Raw genomic sequence first — 16,072 nt, forward strand, 5'->3', positions numbered from 1 at the left:
GTCGTTACATCTATAAATAAGGACAAGCCACCTGGTACCGACAACATGGACGGTAAAGTGCTGAGGTTGGTAGCGGAATACATTTTGACTTCAAATGAAGCCTAGAAGATGGTGTGTGCCATCAGGCCTGGAGGAAGGACAAGGTTATTCCACTGTCCAAGAATAGCAGAGCACCCTTTAATGGTTCAAACAGCCAACCAATCAGCCGGTTACCATTGTAAAAACAAATATATTTTACCAAATACAAAATTATTTTGCAGAAAACAAATTAAACAACAGACTTTCAGCATGCTTATAGGGAAGGGCACTCAACATTCTCGCACTGACACAAATGACTGATGGTTGGCTGAAAGAAATTGATAGCAAGAAGTTTGTGGGAGCTGTTTTGTTAGACTTCAGTGCAGCTTTTGATATCATTGATTATAACCTTTTGCTAAAAAAACGTAGGTGTTATGGATTTGCATCCTCTGCCTTATAATGGATTGAGAGTTACCTATCTAATAGAACACAGAGGGTTTTCTTTAATGGAAGCCTCTCTAACGCTAATGCAGTTGAGTGTGGCGTACCGCAGGTCAGCCGGCTAGGGGCATTATTGTTTTCTGTTTTTACAAATGACCGTCCACTGACCTTGAATAAAGCCTATGTGTCTATGTACGCTGAACAGTACACCGTATAAATAACTGACACCATTAACATAGAGCTCCAGTCAGTTTTAGAATGGGTAACTAGCAATAGGCTGGTGCTAAATATCTCAAACTAAAAGCATTGTTTTTGGGACAAATCACTCACTCAACGCTAAACCTCATTTAGATCTATTATTGAATAATGTGGTGACTGAGCAAGTTGAGGGGGCGAGACTGCTGGGTGTATACCCTAGATAACAAGCTGTCATGGTCAAAACATGTTGACTCAATGGTTGCGTAAATGGGAAGAGGTTTGTCCATGATAAGGCATTGCTCTGCTTTCTTGACATCTCAGTCAACCTACAGGTCGTAGTTTTGTCTCAGCTGGACTACTGGCCTGGTGTATGGTCATGTGTGGCAAAGAGGGACATACAGTACCAGTCAAAAGTTTGGACACACCTACTCATTCAAGGGTTTTTCTTTATCTTTACTGTTTTCTACAATGTAGAATAACAGTGAAGAGATCAAAACTATGAAATAGCACTCTGCAGCAGAGGTAACTCTGGGTCTTCCTTTCCTGTGGCGGTCTTCATGAGAGCCAGTTTCATCGTAGCGCTTGATTGTTTTTGCGACTGCACTTGAAGAAACTTAAAGTAATGATGGACTGTCGTTTCTCTTTGCTTATTTGAGCTGTTATTGCCATGATTAGAGCTTGTAAGTAAGCATTTAACTGTTGTATTCGGCGCACGTGACAAATAAACTTTGATTTGATTTGATATGGACTTGGTCTTTTACCAAACAGGGCTATCTTCTGTATACCACCCCTACCTTTTCACAACACAACTGATTGGCTCAAATGCATTAAGAAAGAAAGAAATTCCACAAATTAACTTTTAACAAGGCACACCTGTTAATTGAAATGCATTCCAGGTGACTACCTCATGAAGCTGGTTGAGAGAATGCCAAGAGTGTGCAAAGCTGTCATCAAGGCAAAGGGTGGCTACTTTGAAGAATCTAAAATATATTTTGATTTGTTGAACACTTTTTTGGTTACTACATGTTTCCACGTGTGCTATTTTATAGTTTCGATGTCTTCACTATTATTCTACAATGTCGAAAATAGTTTAAAAAAATAAATAATCCTTGAACGAGTGGGTGTGTCCAAACTTTTGACTGGTACTGTAGGTCAATTCCAGTTGGTCCAGAACAGAGCAGCACGAATTGCACTTAGATGTTCTCTTGGCTCAAAGCTGAGGAGAGATTGACTGCATCATTATTGGTCTTTGTGCGAGGTGTTGATGTGTTAAAGGTACCAAACTGTCTCTTCAAGCAGTTGGCACACAGTTCAGACAGTCATCGGTACAACACAAGACATGCAATCAGAAGTCCCTTCACAGTCCCCAAGTCCGGAACACAGGCTGGGAAACGCGCAGTATTAAATAGAGCCATGACTACATGGAACTCTCTGCTAGCTAGCAATAAAACTAAATACAAAAACTGATAAAAGAACACATTATGGCACAACGGGGACTGTGAAGAGACACAGTCATGTTTAAATATTCGGTATTGTAATTTGCACTATATTATGTATTGTATTATATAGGTGGGTGGCCTTGCCCGAGCCTTGGCTTGTTCAAGACGGAATGGCTAATAGGGAAAGAGCCATCTCCTGTTTCTGAAGCGTGAGGCAGAGGCAGGAGATTATGTAGTGTTATGTAGTGTTCTGTAGTATTATGTAATGTTATGTAGTGTTATGTAGTGCATTTATTGTTTCCTGTTTGGACCCCAGGAAGGGGATCCCAATAAAATACTAAATAATAATACTCCCTATCTCTCTTTGAGGAGGTTGGCACCTCGCTGTGCCCCTTGGGGTGCCACAAGTAGGAGCTGAGGTTGCCGCTGCGTCTGGGCTCTCTGCTCTGCTGCAAACCCAGTTATGCCACACTAATCCTGATGCTGTGCTCGGTTCTCTCACCTGCTACACGTATGCATGAGCGGGTGCACACACACACACACGCCCATGCAAACACACACACAATTGAGACAGTTCCCAGTTCTCCCACCTGGTGGTCACTCTGTGTCTCTGTTGGGTGTTCTCTCACACTGTGAAACACTGTCAGTCATGGTGCCGCTCACACTCACTGGCCACGGTACATTAGAGAAGTGAGTGACCATGGGAACAGAGAGAGAGAGAGAGAGAGAGAGAGAGAGAGAGACTGTATGTGTTTCCCAGAGTGTGGTGTGGCCTTAGAGTAAAGCCCATGGGGGACTGCTGGGCTGCAGGGTCAGCAGTGGGTTTGGGTGGGACATGTCAGGCAGGCCCTGTCAGGGGCTCTCAGAGTCTGTGTGTAGTGACACATCATAGAGTCAGAACACTGAGGTTGACTAACTGATGGAACGTGACAGGGTGAACATCAACATAGAAGATCAGTCTTAGACAGACAGAGAGAGAGAGACAGAGGAGAGAGAGATGGATGGATGGTGAGAGGAGGGAGGGGGTAAAGATTAAACAGAAGAAACACACCCAGGCACGGGCACGCAGGCATGCACAAACTCTCTCTCTCTCAATTCAATTCAATTCAGTAGACTTTATTGACATGGCAAGTTAAATGAATTACATTGTCAAAGTATGCATATAACAAAGAATGGTGGGACCAACAGAAATAATGCAACAATAATAATACTCCCTCTCTCTGCCGTGTCAGAAAAAGGTCAGAAGAGGTTTAAGTTCAGTCTGCTGTGAGATTCCTAAAGCACAGAGTCAGCCATCCTTCCCTCTTCCCCCTGAAGCCCCTTGTCCCATAGTAAAGAACTTCCTCTCTAAGTAGGCTACATGCAGCTGTCAATCATTAAAGAACGAGATAAGGCTCTAGCACCACTCACTCTTCTCTTGGAGGACAGGCTGATCCTTAACCTTTTATCGGCATCCCTTAGGAGGAAGAACTGGTAGACGTGTGTCATATATTTTATCAAATGAAAGCTACAGAGAATGACATCCAGCCAGCCTTCACTGCTTTTAGCGAGCCCTAGTGGACGGTCTGTGACCTGCATGTGGAGAACCACGGCGAGAGAAGCAGACAAGCGAACTGCAGAGAAAATACATCTCACCCCAGCAGCTGCTAAGCGTCAATATGTGATTTTCTTGGTGAGAAATGTCAGAAGTTCATGTTCACTATACGCATGACTGTTGGGTAACCTATATATGCTAAAGTTATATCATACTGTTTTCTGAACTATTTCCAATTCCTCCTTATCTTTCCCATAGTGGCAAGTAATATAGCCTAGCTTTATCAGACTACCAAGCTAACTCCCGGTATCTCAGAATATTATCACAACAACAGGTAGACTACAGTTTTAGTCTACAGTTTCCTCACAGGTGGGCACCCACGCCTGGTAATCTGCCCAGTGCTGTGGATCCGTAGACGTTCCTCTGATTGGTTTAGGATCCTGTTTAAACCCCATTCAACCCCATTGAATATTACAATAGCATGATTTTGTGCACGCTATTGGTGTGCGTGTGTGGGCGCTCCATTCAAATGAGATGGGATAATGAACAAGGACTTGAAGAAATTTGGCCTCAAACAGACATGATTCTGACCTGGATGTCTACTCTACATGATATCTTGGTCTCTGTCTGTCTCAGGATGAGAAGAACCAGCTGATGACTACTAATGTGTGGCTGTGGCAGGTGAGGAGGAAAAGAGGTTGCAGCCTGTTTTCCATAGATGAGGATAGATAGTAATATGTGTCTTTCCCTCAACAGGAGTGGCTAGATGATAAACTACGATGGAACCCTGAGGACTATGGTGGGATCACATCGATCGGAGTTCCGTCTGAGACAATCCGGCTGCCCGACATCGTGCTCTATGAGTTGTAAGCTCTATGATATGTCACATATTATGATGAGCACCATTAAGCATAATGTCTTCAGACAAGACAGGGTTACATCCACCTATTTTCCCACTAATGGTTCACATTAATAGACCGTTTTGTTTGATGTTTTCCTAAAATGTATGTTTTATATGCACAATAACCCTAACTCTTATTACGCTCCTCCCCCAGTGCTGACGGGCGGTTTGAGGGCTCCCTGATGACCAAAGCCATCGCTAAGTCTAACCGTAGGATCACGTGGACCCCTCCGGCCAGCTACAAGTCAGCCTGCACTATGGACGTCACCTTCTTCCCCTTCGACAGACAAAACCGCTCCATGAAGTTCAGATCCTGGACATACGATGGTAACATGGTGGACATGATCCTGTTAGGTGATTATGTAGACAGGAAGGACTTCTTCGACAACGGAGAGAGGGAGATCCTGAACGCCATGGGGGCCAGAGGAAACCGGCGGGACGGGAGGTATTCCTTCCCCTTTATAATGTACTCGTTCATTCTGAAACGTCTCCCGCTGTTCTATACACTCTCTTATTATTCTGTGTCTTGGTCTGTCGTTCCTGACCGTGCTGGTGTTCTATCTTCTGTCGGATGAAGGGGAGAAGCTCTCTCTCGCTCTCTCTCTCCACCTCCGTCCTTGTGTCGCTCACTGTGTTCCTCCTTGTCATAGAAGAGATCATCCCATCTTCCTCCAAGGTCATCCCTCTCATCAGGGAGTATCTCCTCTTCATTATGATCTTCGTATCTCTCCATCATCGTCACGGTGTTGGTCATCAACGTGCACCACCGCTCCTCAACCTCCTACCACCCCATGTCCCCCTGGGTTCGCTCCCTCTTCCTTCAGAGGCTACCCAGAATGCTGTGCATGTGGGCCACACTGATAGGTACCACTATCCAGAGCTGTCACCGGAGAGCCCAGAGCTGAAGCCCTGGTCTGGGGGCTGGAGAGGGGATCAGAGGGGGAGCGGGTAGACCCATGTACAGAGTCTTCTGGAGGGGAAAGAGGATGAGAGTCAGGCCTGGGTCACCGTGCTGGAGAGAGCTACGTATTCAGTGCGCTACATCAGCCGCCATTTCCGCAAGAAACACTTTATCAGCGAGGTGGGTCACAATGCTATATGTTTGAATCAACAAGATATGTAGTGTAATGCCATGTAAATAATTATATAATCATCAGCTGAGTTTTCCTGCTTTTCCTGTTCTCCTCATTCCAGGTTGTGCGGGACTGGAAGTTTTTTGCTCAGGTTCTGAACAGGATATTTCTGTGGGCCTTCCTCACCGTGTCGATCCTGGGGACCGTCCTCATTTTTACCCTGCATATATTCCTCAGTACCCCTCCCCAGTCCGGACCCAGCACCCCACTTTAAATCATCACCCCTCCCTCGTTGGGAAACCAGCACCCCCCCTCTAACTAATTTCCCTCCCCAGTCCGGACCCAGGACCCCCCCCCCCCCCCCCCCCCACTAACTCAGCACCCCCTGCCGATTCACCCTCTGATGCTAATTCCCCAAACTGAAACTGAGGCCAGGACACCCTACCAACAATTTAACCCTGACCTCCAGCCTGGATCTATAGCCCCTCCGTCTCCAGTTTCTCCTGAACTTTTCAGCCAACTTGTTATGGTTAGACTCCAACCCCATACTGTTGAGCTACGCCCTGCCTTCCCCTGCCACACCTTGAGTCAGAATAGCACATCACCTTGCTATAGAGCCTTTACTCACATTTACATATTACACTGACAGAGTTCACTCACTGCACAGACAATGAATTACAAATATTAGCTTGTCTCAAAGCCACAAATTCTTAAGCACAAACTTTGACTGAAATACTTTGAATTAGTGTAATATTTACAATATATTCTTTGTAGTTACTGTATGTACCAACAACATTTTACATAGTTCTGCCTGACTTCTTCTCAATAGACTCCTCAAAACCATTATCAGCTTGTGACCCAACTATTGTGGTCTTAGCTTGGTTCGTCTGTGAGTAGAATGGCGGCGGCATCCAGGCCACTCTGATTGGACGATCAGTGTTCTATTTGTGTTCGTCGAGGGACCTCATTAGCAAGGGATTGTTTGGGTTCTGTTATTTTGTTTGTTTGATTTGGGTTTTGTGTCCTTTGTGACTTTTATTTCATACTAGTTTGAGCACTTCAGCAACTAGTTAATTATAATAAGTTATTATTCAAGTACAATGTATAGACAACTTTTTTCCCCCCCACTGAGGTCACGTATGTGATTACTGTTAATGAGTATGAGAGCAACACAGTGAATCAACTCTACAAACAATTGTTCCGGATGTACGTCAAATCAGAATAAAGATATTTTGAATAATAGAAGTTTGTATTTCATCATGCAGTATTGAATGTCTAAATCCCTTAATTTGGATTAGTTTGGAACTGTTTAGAACGCACAGAGTGATGCGGATGTTACAGACAAGATGAACGTGATAGTTTTAAGTGTAGCATTATTTTATTCCACTAGGGGGCAACCTTGGTATGACAATGATTATCAGGTGTCTCCTACACAGCTAAGTTTTTGCCATAGGCCTAAATATGGGAGATATTTATTTTGTCTATCAATCCTTTGGTCCTGAATCTTCACAATATGTAATACATGTTGCTATCTCTCACACACTGATAATCATACACACTTTTGCATGTCATGCACACAAACACACACACACCCAATAGGAAAAAATGTGTTTCTCAATAAGGAATCATTCTATAAGAAATAAAATGCCAACAAAGAGTCACAACTACGATCAGGCTGCAAGTAGTCTAGCGATAAGAGTGTTGGGCCAGTAACTGAAAGGTCGCTGGTTCGAAATACCCGAGCTGACAATGTGAAGAATCTGTGGATGTGCACGGCGCTTAACCCTCATTATCTCCAGGGGCGCTGCACTACTATGGCTGACCCTGTAAAACAACACATTTCACTGCATCTATCAGGTGACAATAAAAACGTGTTTTATCATAAGCAATAAAAGTCAGTTTCTCCTGTGCCTTTATACTAATTTCAAGGTAAACAACCATCTGATAATACATTATAAAATCCTGAATTAATTATTTAAACTTTTAGTTCCAAACTGTTTGATCCAATGCTATATTTATTTATCATACCATTATGTTTAAAACTTAAATTGATGTCAGACTGTGTTCACCCAGTACAGTCTTTTTTCCCCTCTGGGATATTCTCTCCTTTCTTCCCAAATACCACCACATTGGTGCATTCTTCCTCAGAAGAAGTGGTCGAGAAAGGATTTGAAACTGGCGAAGGCAGCTGTGTTTGGAGGTCTGGTGCATCGCTACCAACGAAATGGGGACAGGTACAGGCCACTATTTGGGTATAATCCCTGTCCCTTTGGTGAGATCTGTGGCGTCCCAGTTTATTTTGTATTTCAAACACTTTTAGGGGGTAGATCATCTTTAATATTGCAAATTGTGGCTTCTATGAATGTACAGTCCCTTCGTAAAGTATTCAGACATCTTGACTTTTTCCACATTTTGTTAGGTTGGAGCCTTATTCTAAAATTCCTCATCAATCTACACAATACCCCATAATGACAAAGCAAAAACAGGTTCAGACATGTTTGCTTATTTATATAAAAAAAAAAAAACTGAAATATCACATTTACATAAGTATTCAGACCCTTTCATCAGTACTTTGTTGAAGCACCTTTGACAGCGATTACAGCCTTGAATCTTCTTGGATATGACACTATTTTATTTACTTAACCTTTATTTAACTAGACAAGTCAGTTAAGAACAAATTCTTATTTATGACGGCCTACCAAAAGGCAAAAGGCCTTCTGCGGGGGCTGGGATTAAAAATGTAAATAAATAAAAAATATAAGGCAAAGCATACATCACGACAAGAGAGACAACACAATACAAAGAAATACCTAAGACGACAACATAGAATGGTAGCAACACAACATGACAACATGGTAGCAACACAACATGGCAGCAGCACAGATTACAAACATTTTTGGGCACAGACAACAGGGCAAGAAGGGTGAGAACAATAAATCACGCAAAGCAGCCACAACTGTCAGTAAGAGTTTACTCAACTGACACTACAAGCTTGGCACACCTGTATTTGGGGAGTTTCTCCCATTCTTCTCTGCAGACCCTCTCAAACTCTGTCAGGTTGCATGGGGAGCGTTGCTGCGCAGCTATTTTCAGGTCTCTCCAGAGATGTTCGATTGGGTTCAAGTCCGGGCTCTGGCTGGTCCACTCAAGGACATTCAGAGACTTGTCCTGAAGCCACTCCTGCGTTGTCTTGGCTGTGTGCTTAGGGTCATTGTCCTGTTGGAAGGTGGAACTTCACCCCAGTCTGAGGTCCTGAGCAGGTTTTCATCAAAGTTCTCGCTGTACTTTGCTCCGATCATCTTTGCCTCGATCCTTACTAGTCTCCCAGTCCCTGACGCTGAAAAACACAGTATGATGCTGCCACCACCATACTTCACCGTAGGGATGATGCCAGGTTTCTTCCAGACGTGACGCTTGACATTCAGGCCAAAGAGTTCAATCTTGGTTTCATCAGACCAGAGAATCTTGTTTCTCATGGTCTGAGAGTCTTTAGATTCCTTTTGGCAAACTCCAAGCGGGCTGTCCCTTTTACTGAGGAGTGGCTTCCGTCTTGCCACTCTACCATAAATGCCTGATTGGTGGAGTGCTGCAGAGATGGTTGTCCTTCTGGAAGGTTCTCCCATCTCCACAGAGGAACTCTGGAGCTCTATCAGAGTGACCATTGGGTTCTTGGTCACCTCCCTGAGGGAGCTGGGAGGCCAGCTCTAGGAAAAGTCTTGGTGGTTCCAAACATCTTCCATTTAAAAATGATGAACGAACTGTGTTCTTGGGGACCTTCAATGCTGCAGAAATGTTTGAGAAACTTCCCCAAATATGTGCCTTAACACAATCCTGTCTCGGATCTCTGCAGACAATTCCTTCGACCTCATGGCTTGGTTTTTGCTCTGACATGCACTGTCAACTGTGGGACCTTACATAGACAGGTGTGTGCTTTTCCAAATCATGTCCAATCAATTGAATTTACCACAGGTGGACTCCAATCAAGTTGTAGAAACGTCTCAAGGATGATCAATGGAAACATGAGCTCAATTTCGAGTCTCATAGAAAAGGGTCTGAATACTTAAGTAAATTAGGTATTTCAGTTTTAGATTTTTAATACATTTTCATAAATGTCTAAAAAACAGTTTTCACTTTGTCATAATGGGGTATTGTGTGTAGACTGATGAGGAAAAACATTAATTGAATCCATTAGTGGCAAATCTGATGGCCGAATGGTAAAGCACATCTAGCCACTCAAGAGCACCCTTACCTGCCGATCTATAAATTCTGTCTCCGTAGTCTAGCATGGGTAGGATGGTCATCTGAATCAGGGTTAGTTTGGCAGCTGGGATGAAAGAGGAGCAATTACGATAGAGGAAACCAAGTCTAGATTTAACTTTAGGCTGCAGCTTTGATATGTGCTGAGAGAAGGACAGTGCACCATCTAGCAATACTCCCAAGTACTTGTATGAGGTGACTACCTCAAGCTCTAAACCCCCAAATGTAGTAATAACACCTGTGGGAAGAGGGGCATTCTTCTTACCAAACCACATGACCTTTGTTTTGGAGGTGTTCAGAACAAGGTTAAGGGTATAGAAAGCTTGTTGGACTCTAAGAAAGCTTTGTTGTAGAACATTTAACACAAAGTCCGGGGAGGGGCCAGCTGAGTATAAGACTGTTTCATCTGGATATAAAGGGATGAGAGACCTTCCTACTGCCTGAGCTATGTTGTTGATGTAAATTGAGAAGAGTGTGGGGCTTAGGATCGAGCCTTGAGGTACTCCCTTCGTGACAGGCAGTGGCTGAGACAGCAGATTTTCTGACTTTATACACTGCACTCTTTAAGAGATGTAGTTAGCAAACCCGGCCAAAGACCCTTCAGAGACACCAATACTCCTTAGCTGGCCCACAAGAATGGAATGGTCTACCGTATGAAAAGCTTCGGCCGAGTCAATAAAAATAGCAGCACAATATTGCTTAGAATCAAGGGCAATGGTGACATCATTGAGCACCTTTAAGGTTGCAGAGACACATCCATAACCTGGGCGGAAACCAGATTGCATACCTGAGAGAATACTATAGACATCAAGAAAGCCAGTCAGTTGATTATTGACACGTTTTTCCAAGTTTTTCCACTTTTGATAAACAGGGCAAAATAGAAATAGGCCTATAACAGTTAGGATCAGCTTGATGTCCCCCTTTAAATAAAGGGCGAACCGTGGCTGCCTTCCATGTAATGGGAACCTCCCCAGAAAGAGCCAGGTTAAAAAGGTTGGAGATAGGCTTGGTGATGATAGGGGCAGCGACCTTAAAAAAGAAAGGGTCTAAACCATGACCAAGATGATATTTTGGGGTCAAGATTAAGGAGCTCCTTTAGCACCTCAGACTCAGTGATTGCCTACAGGGAGAAACTTTGTAGCGGGGCAGGGGAAAAAGAGGGAGAAGCATCGGGGATAGTCGCATTAGACAGGGTGAGGAAGGGGTGAGGAAATGTTAGCCGGGCAAGGAGACATGGCTGAGTCAAATAGGAATCCTGACTTAATGAAGGGGTGATTAAAGAGCTCAGCCATGTGCTTCTTGTCAGTAACAACCACGTCATTACATTAAGGGACATTGACAGCTGTGAGGAGGATGGTTTATTCTCCAGGTCTTTAACCGTTTAATCGTCACCTCGATCGGTCTCATTCTGATTGTCATAAGTACTTGGCACGAACACTAGATAATAAGTTGAATCAGCAATACACAAATTGGCTTAATTATATATTTACTAAATACCTAAATAATCACACAGAATTACAAATATATACCCAGAATAGATCACACATCGATTACTAATCATGTCATGAAAAGCCCCTAGTGGGCTAACCCGATATGACGACTGGTTACATAAAGGAAGGTGGTTGGGTTTGAATGAAAGAGCGGGAAGACTGAGGGACAAAGAGTTTTGGTCTCTATTGGACCTTGAGAAGCTATGCTACTGTAAATACAGAATCGTATGCATTCTAATAACCGCCCATTCAGAAAAGGAAAAGGCAAGATATATATTTACTCTGAGCTGCGCTTCGATAGATGGGTCGAAGATGGAAGACTGGTTTACCCAGCAGAGATCGCCATTGTCCTTTGAAGAATCTTTCTGGTCGTAGTGTTGTAGAACGGATACGTTAAAGTACCCTGTCGTTTTTCGGAGATTGTCTGTCCTTTCCTAGGCCACGTACAGCTGCAGCAGATATTTCGACGTCTAGGATGTATCACTCCTTTAGTGAATAATCATTCAAAGTTCATACCAAGTTGCCATAATCAACTTGTGCTGCATTCTGGCTGGTCAAGTTGAAATTCACCATTCCAGCGTGGTGATCATCACCTCCACGTTGAAAAAGAGAAGGGCGTGTTTCATAGTTCTCAACCAATGTCTGTTCACTTGGATGTGGCCACTGAGTGAGCATAAGTTTACTTATGAAAACAATTCTCTCATTTAGAAGCTAAAATTACATTTAATCTTTTCACAAATAGTTTCATATTTAAACATTTAAATTGCACAACAATTCCATGTGAATCTGATAACTAGATTGTGTAGACTTTCCAAGATACAATTTATGTCATCCTATTATCAGATCTGTCCCAGACACCAACTGATCTGACATCATATTCTTTAAACACCAACGGACACTTTCAACTGGTTGAGAAAGGGAAATATTGTTCCATTCCCCAACCTTTTGTGTTACTATATGTTAACAACTGTCACGATCGTCTTGAGGACAATGAGTGGACCAAGGCGCAGCGTGTGAAAAATACATCTTCTTTTATTGGAAGACGAAAACAAACGAAAACAAAACAACAAACAGACGAACGTGAAGCTATAAAAGACTAAGTGCTAACATGCAACATAGACATAGACAACTACCCACAAAAGCCTACTGCCTATGGCTGCCTTAAATATGGCTCCCAATCAGAGACAATGAATGACAGCTGTCTCTGATTGAGAACCATTCAGGCAACCATAGACATACCTAGACACCTACACTCAAACACAAACCCATCTACTCTACCTAAACCCCCTATACCATACAACCACCCAAGACGAGACAAAAACACACAAACATCCCCCCTGTCACACCCTGACCTAACCAAACTATTACAGAAAACAAAGATAACAAAGGCCAGGGCGTGACAGTACCCCCCCCCCCCAAAGGTGCGGACTCCGGCCGCAAAACCTGACACAGAAGGGGAGGGTCCGGGGTGGGCCTTATTATGGCGGCGGCTCGGGTGCGGGACGTGGCCCCCACTCCACCATTGTCAATACCCGCTTTGGTGGCTCTGGTAGATCCTGGCTGACTGGCGGCTCTGGTAGATCCTGGCTGACTGGCGGCTCTGATAGATCCTGGCTGACTGGCGGCTCTGGCAGATCCTGGCTGACTGGCGGCTCTGGCAGATCCTGGCTGGCTGACGGCTCTGGCTGGTCATGGCTGGCTGACGGCTCTGGCTGGTCATGGCTGGCTGACGGCTCTGGTAGATCCTGGCTGACTGGCGGCTCTGGCAGATCCTGGCTGACTGGCGGCTCTGATAGATCCTGGCTGACTGGCGGCTCTGGCAGATCCTGGCTGACTGGCGGCTCTGGCAGATCCTGGCTGGCTGACGGCTCTGGCTGGTCATGGCTGGCTGACGGCTCTGGCTGGTCATGGCTGGCTGACGGCTCTGGCTGGTCATGGCTGGCTGACGGCTCTGGTAGATCCTGGCTGACTGGCGGCTCTGGCAGATCCTGGCTGACTGGCGGCTCTGGCAGATCCTGGCTGACTGGCGGCTCTGGCAGATCCTGGCTGACTGGCGGCTCTGGCAGATCCTGGCTGACTGGCGGCTCTGGCAGATCCTGGCTGACTGGCGGCTCTGGCAGATCCTGGCTGGCTGACGGCTCTGGCTGGTCATGGCTGGCTGACGGCTCTGGCTGGTCATGGCTGGCTGACGGCTCTGGCTGGTCATGGCTGGCTGACGGCTCTGGCAGATCCTGGCTGACTGGCGGCTCTGGCAGATCCTGGCTGACTGGCGGCTCTGGCAGATCCTGGCTGACTGGCGGCTCTGGCAGATCCTGGCTGACTGGCGGCTCTGGCAGATCCTGGCTGGCTGACGGCTCTGGCTGGTCATGGCTGGCTGACGGCTCTGGCTGGTCATGGCTGGCTGACGGCTCTGGTAGATCCTGGCTGACTGGCGGCTCTGGCAGATCCTGGCTGACTGGCGGCTCTGGCAGATCCTGGCTGACTGGCGGCTCTGGCAGATCCTGGCTGACTGGCGGCTCTGGCAGATCCTGGCTGACTGGCGGCTCTGGCTGGTCATGGCTGGCTGACGGCTCTGGCTGGTCATGGCTGGCTGACGGCTCTGGCTGGTCATGGCTGGCTGACGGCTCTGGCTGGTCATGGCTGGATGACGGCTCTGGCTGGTCATGGCTGGATGACGGCTCTGGCTGGTCACGTCTGGCGGAAGGCTCTGGCGGCTCCTGTCTGGCGGAAGGCTCTGGCGGCTCCTGTCTGGCGGAAGGCTCTGGCGGCTCCTGTCTGGCGGAAGGCTCTGGCGGCTCCTGTCTGGCGGAAGGCTCTGGCGGCTCCTGTCTGGCGGAAGGCTCTGGCGGCTCCTGTCTGGCGGAAGGCTCTGGCGGCTCCTGTCTGGCGGAAGGCTCTGGCGGCTCCTGTCTGGCGGAAGGCTCTAGCGGCTCCTGACTGGCGGACGGCTCTAGCGGCTCCTGACTGACGGACGGCTCTGAAGGCTCAGGACAGACGGGCGGCTTTGAAGGCTCAGGACAGACGGGCGGCTTTGAAGGCTCAGGACAGACGGGCGGCTTTGAAGGCTCAGGACAGACGGGCGGCTTTGAAGGCTCAGGACAGATGGGCGGCTTTGAAGGCTCAGGACAGACGGGCGGCTTTGAAGGCTCAGTACAGACGGGCAGCGCAGGCGGCGCTTGGGAGACGGACAGCTCAGACGGCGTTGGGCAGACGGGCAGTTCAGGCGCCGCTGGGCAGACGGCAGACTCTGGCCGGCTGAGGCGCACTGTAGGCCTGGTGCGTGGTACCGGAACTGGAGGTACCGGGCTAAGGACACGCACCTTCAGGCTAGTGCGGGGAGCAGCAACAGGACGCACAGGACTCTGGAGACGCACAGGAGGCTTGGTGCGTGGTGTAGGCACTGGTGGTAATGGGCTGGAGACACACACCACAGGGCTAGTGCGTGGAGGAGGAACAAGGCTCTGGAGACGCACAGGAGGCTTGGTGCGTGGTGCCGGAACTGGTGGTACCGGGCTGAAGACACGCACCATAGGGCTAGTGCGTGGAGGAGGAACAGGGCTCTGGAGACGCACAGGAAGCCTGGTGCGTGGTGTAGGCACTGGTGGTACTGGGCTGGGGCGGGGAGGTGGCGCCGGAAATACCGGACCGTGCAGGCGTACTGGCTCCCTTGAGCACTGAACCTGCCCAACCTTACCTGGTTGTATGCTCCCCGTAGCCCGACCAATGCGGGGAGGTGGAATAACCCGCACTGGGCTGTGTAGGCGAACCGGGGACACCATGCGTAAGGCTGGTGCCATGTATGCCGGCCCGAGGAGACGCACTGGAGGCCAGATGCGTTGGGCCGGCTTCCTGACATCTGGCTCAATACTCAATCTAGCCCGGCCGATACGAGGAGCTGGTATGTACCGCACCGGGCTATGCACACGTACAGGAGACACCATGCGCTCTGCCGCATAACACAGTGTCTGCCCGTACTCCCGCTCTCCACGGTAAGCATGGGAAGTGGGCGCAGGTCTCCTACCTGACTTCGCCACACTATCCTTTAGCCCCCCCCCCAAGAAAATTTTTGGGTTTCTTCAGGGGCTTCCAGCCACGCCTCCGTGCTGCCTCCTCATACCACCGCTCCTGGGCTTTAGCTGCCTCCATCTCTTCCCGAGAGCGGCGATATTCTCCAATGTGAGCCCAGTGTCCTTTTCCCTCCAAAATTTCCTCCCATGTCCAGGAATCCTGTGTATGTTGTTCCTGCTGCTGCTTGACACGCTGCTTGGTCCTTTTGTGGTGGGTAGTTCTGTCACGATCGTCTTGAGGACAATGAGTGGACCAAGGCGCAGCGTGTGAAAAATACATCTTCTTTTATTGGAAGACGAAAACGAACGAAAACAAAACAACAAACAGACGAACGTGAAGCTATAAAAGACTAAGTGCTAACATGCAACATAGACATAGACAACTACCCACAAAAGCCTACTGCCTATGGCTGCCTTAAATATGGCTCCCAATCAGAGACAATGAATGACAGCTGTCTCTGATTGAGAACCATTCAGGCAACCATAGACATACCTAGACACCTACACTCAAACACAAACCCATCTACTCTACCTAAACCCCCTATACCATACAACCACCCAAGACGAGACAAAAACACACAAACATCCCCCCTGTCACACCCTGACCTAACCAAACTATTACAGAAAACAAAGATAACAAAGGCCAGGGCGTGA

The 16,072-nt window shown here is 47.1% G+C and overlaps 1 protein-coding gene and 1 pseudogene across 1 annotated transcript in view; both read left to right on the forward strand.

Moving 5' to 3' along the window:
- The first annotated feature begins 3,803 nt into the window (after window positions 1-3,803).
- LOC120046984 lies at window positions 3,804-5,878 on the forward strand (annotated as a pseudogene).
- A 1,950-nt stretch (window positions 5,879-7,828) lies between these two features.
- Window positions 7,829-16,072, forward strand: part of LOC120046985 (neuronal acetylcholine receptor subunit alpha-7-like) — a 124,031-nt gene continuing 115,787 nt past the window's right edge. The window contains exon 1 of the mRNA XM_038992533.1: window positions 7,829-7,838. Coding sequence (XP_038848461.1) covers window positions 7,829-7,838 — 10 coding nt within the window. The remainder of the gene's footprint in view (window positions 7,839-16,072) is intronic.

Source organism: Salvelinus namaycush, chromosome 5 (assembly GCF_016432855.1).
Source record: "Salvelinus namaycush isolate Seneca chromosome 5, SaNama_1.0, whole genome shotgun sequence".
Classification (NCBI taxonomy): domain Eukaryota; kingdom Metazoa; phylum Chordata; class Actinopteri; order Salmoniformes; family Salmonidae; genus Salvelinus; species Salvelinus namaycush.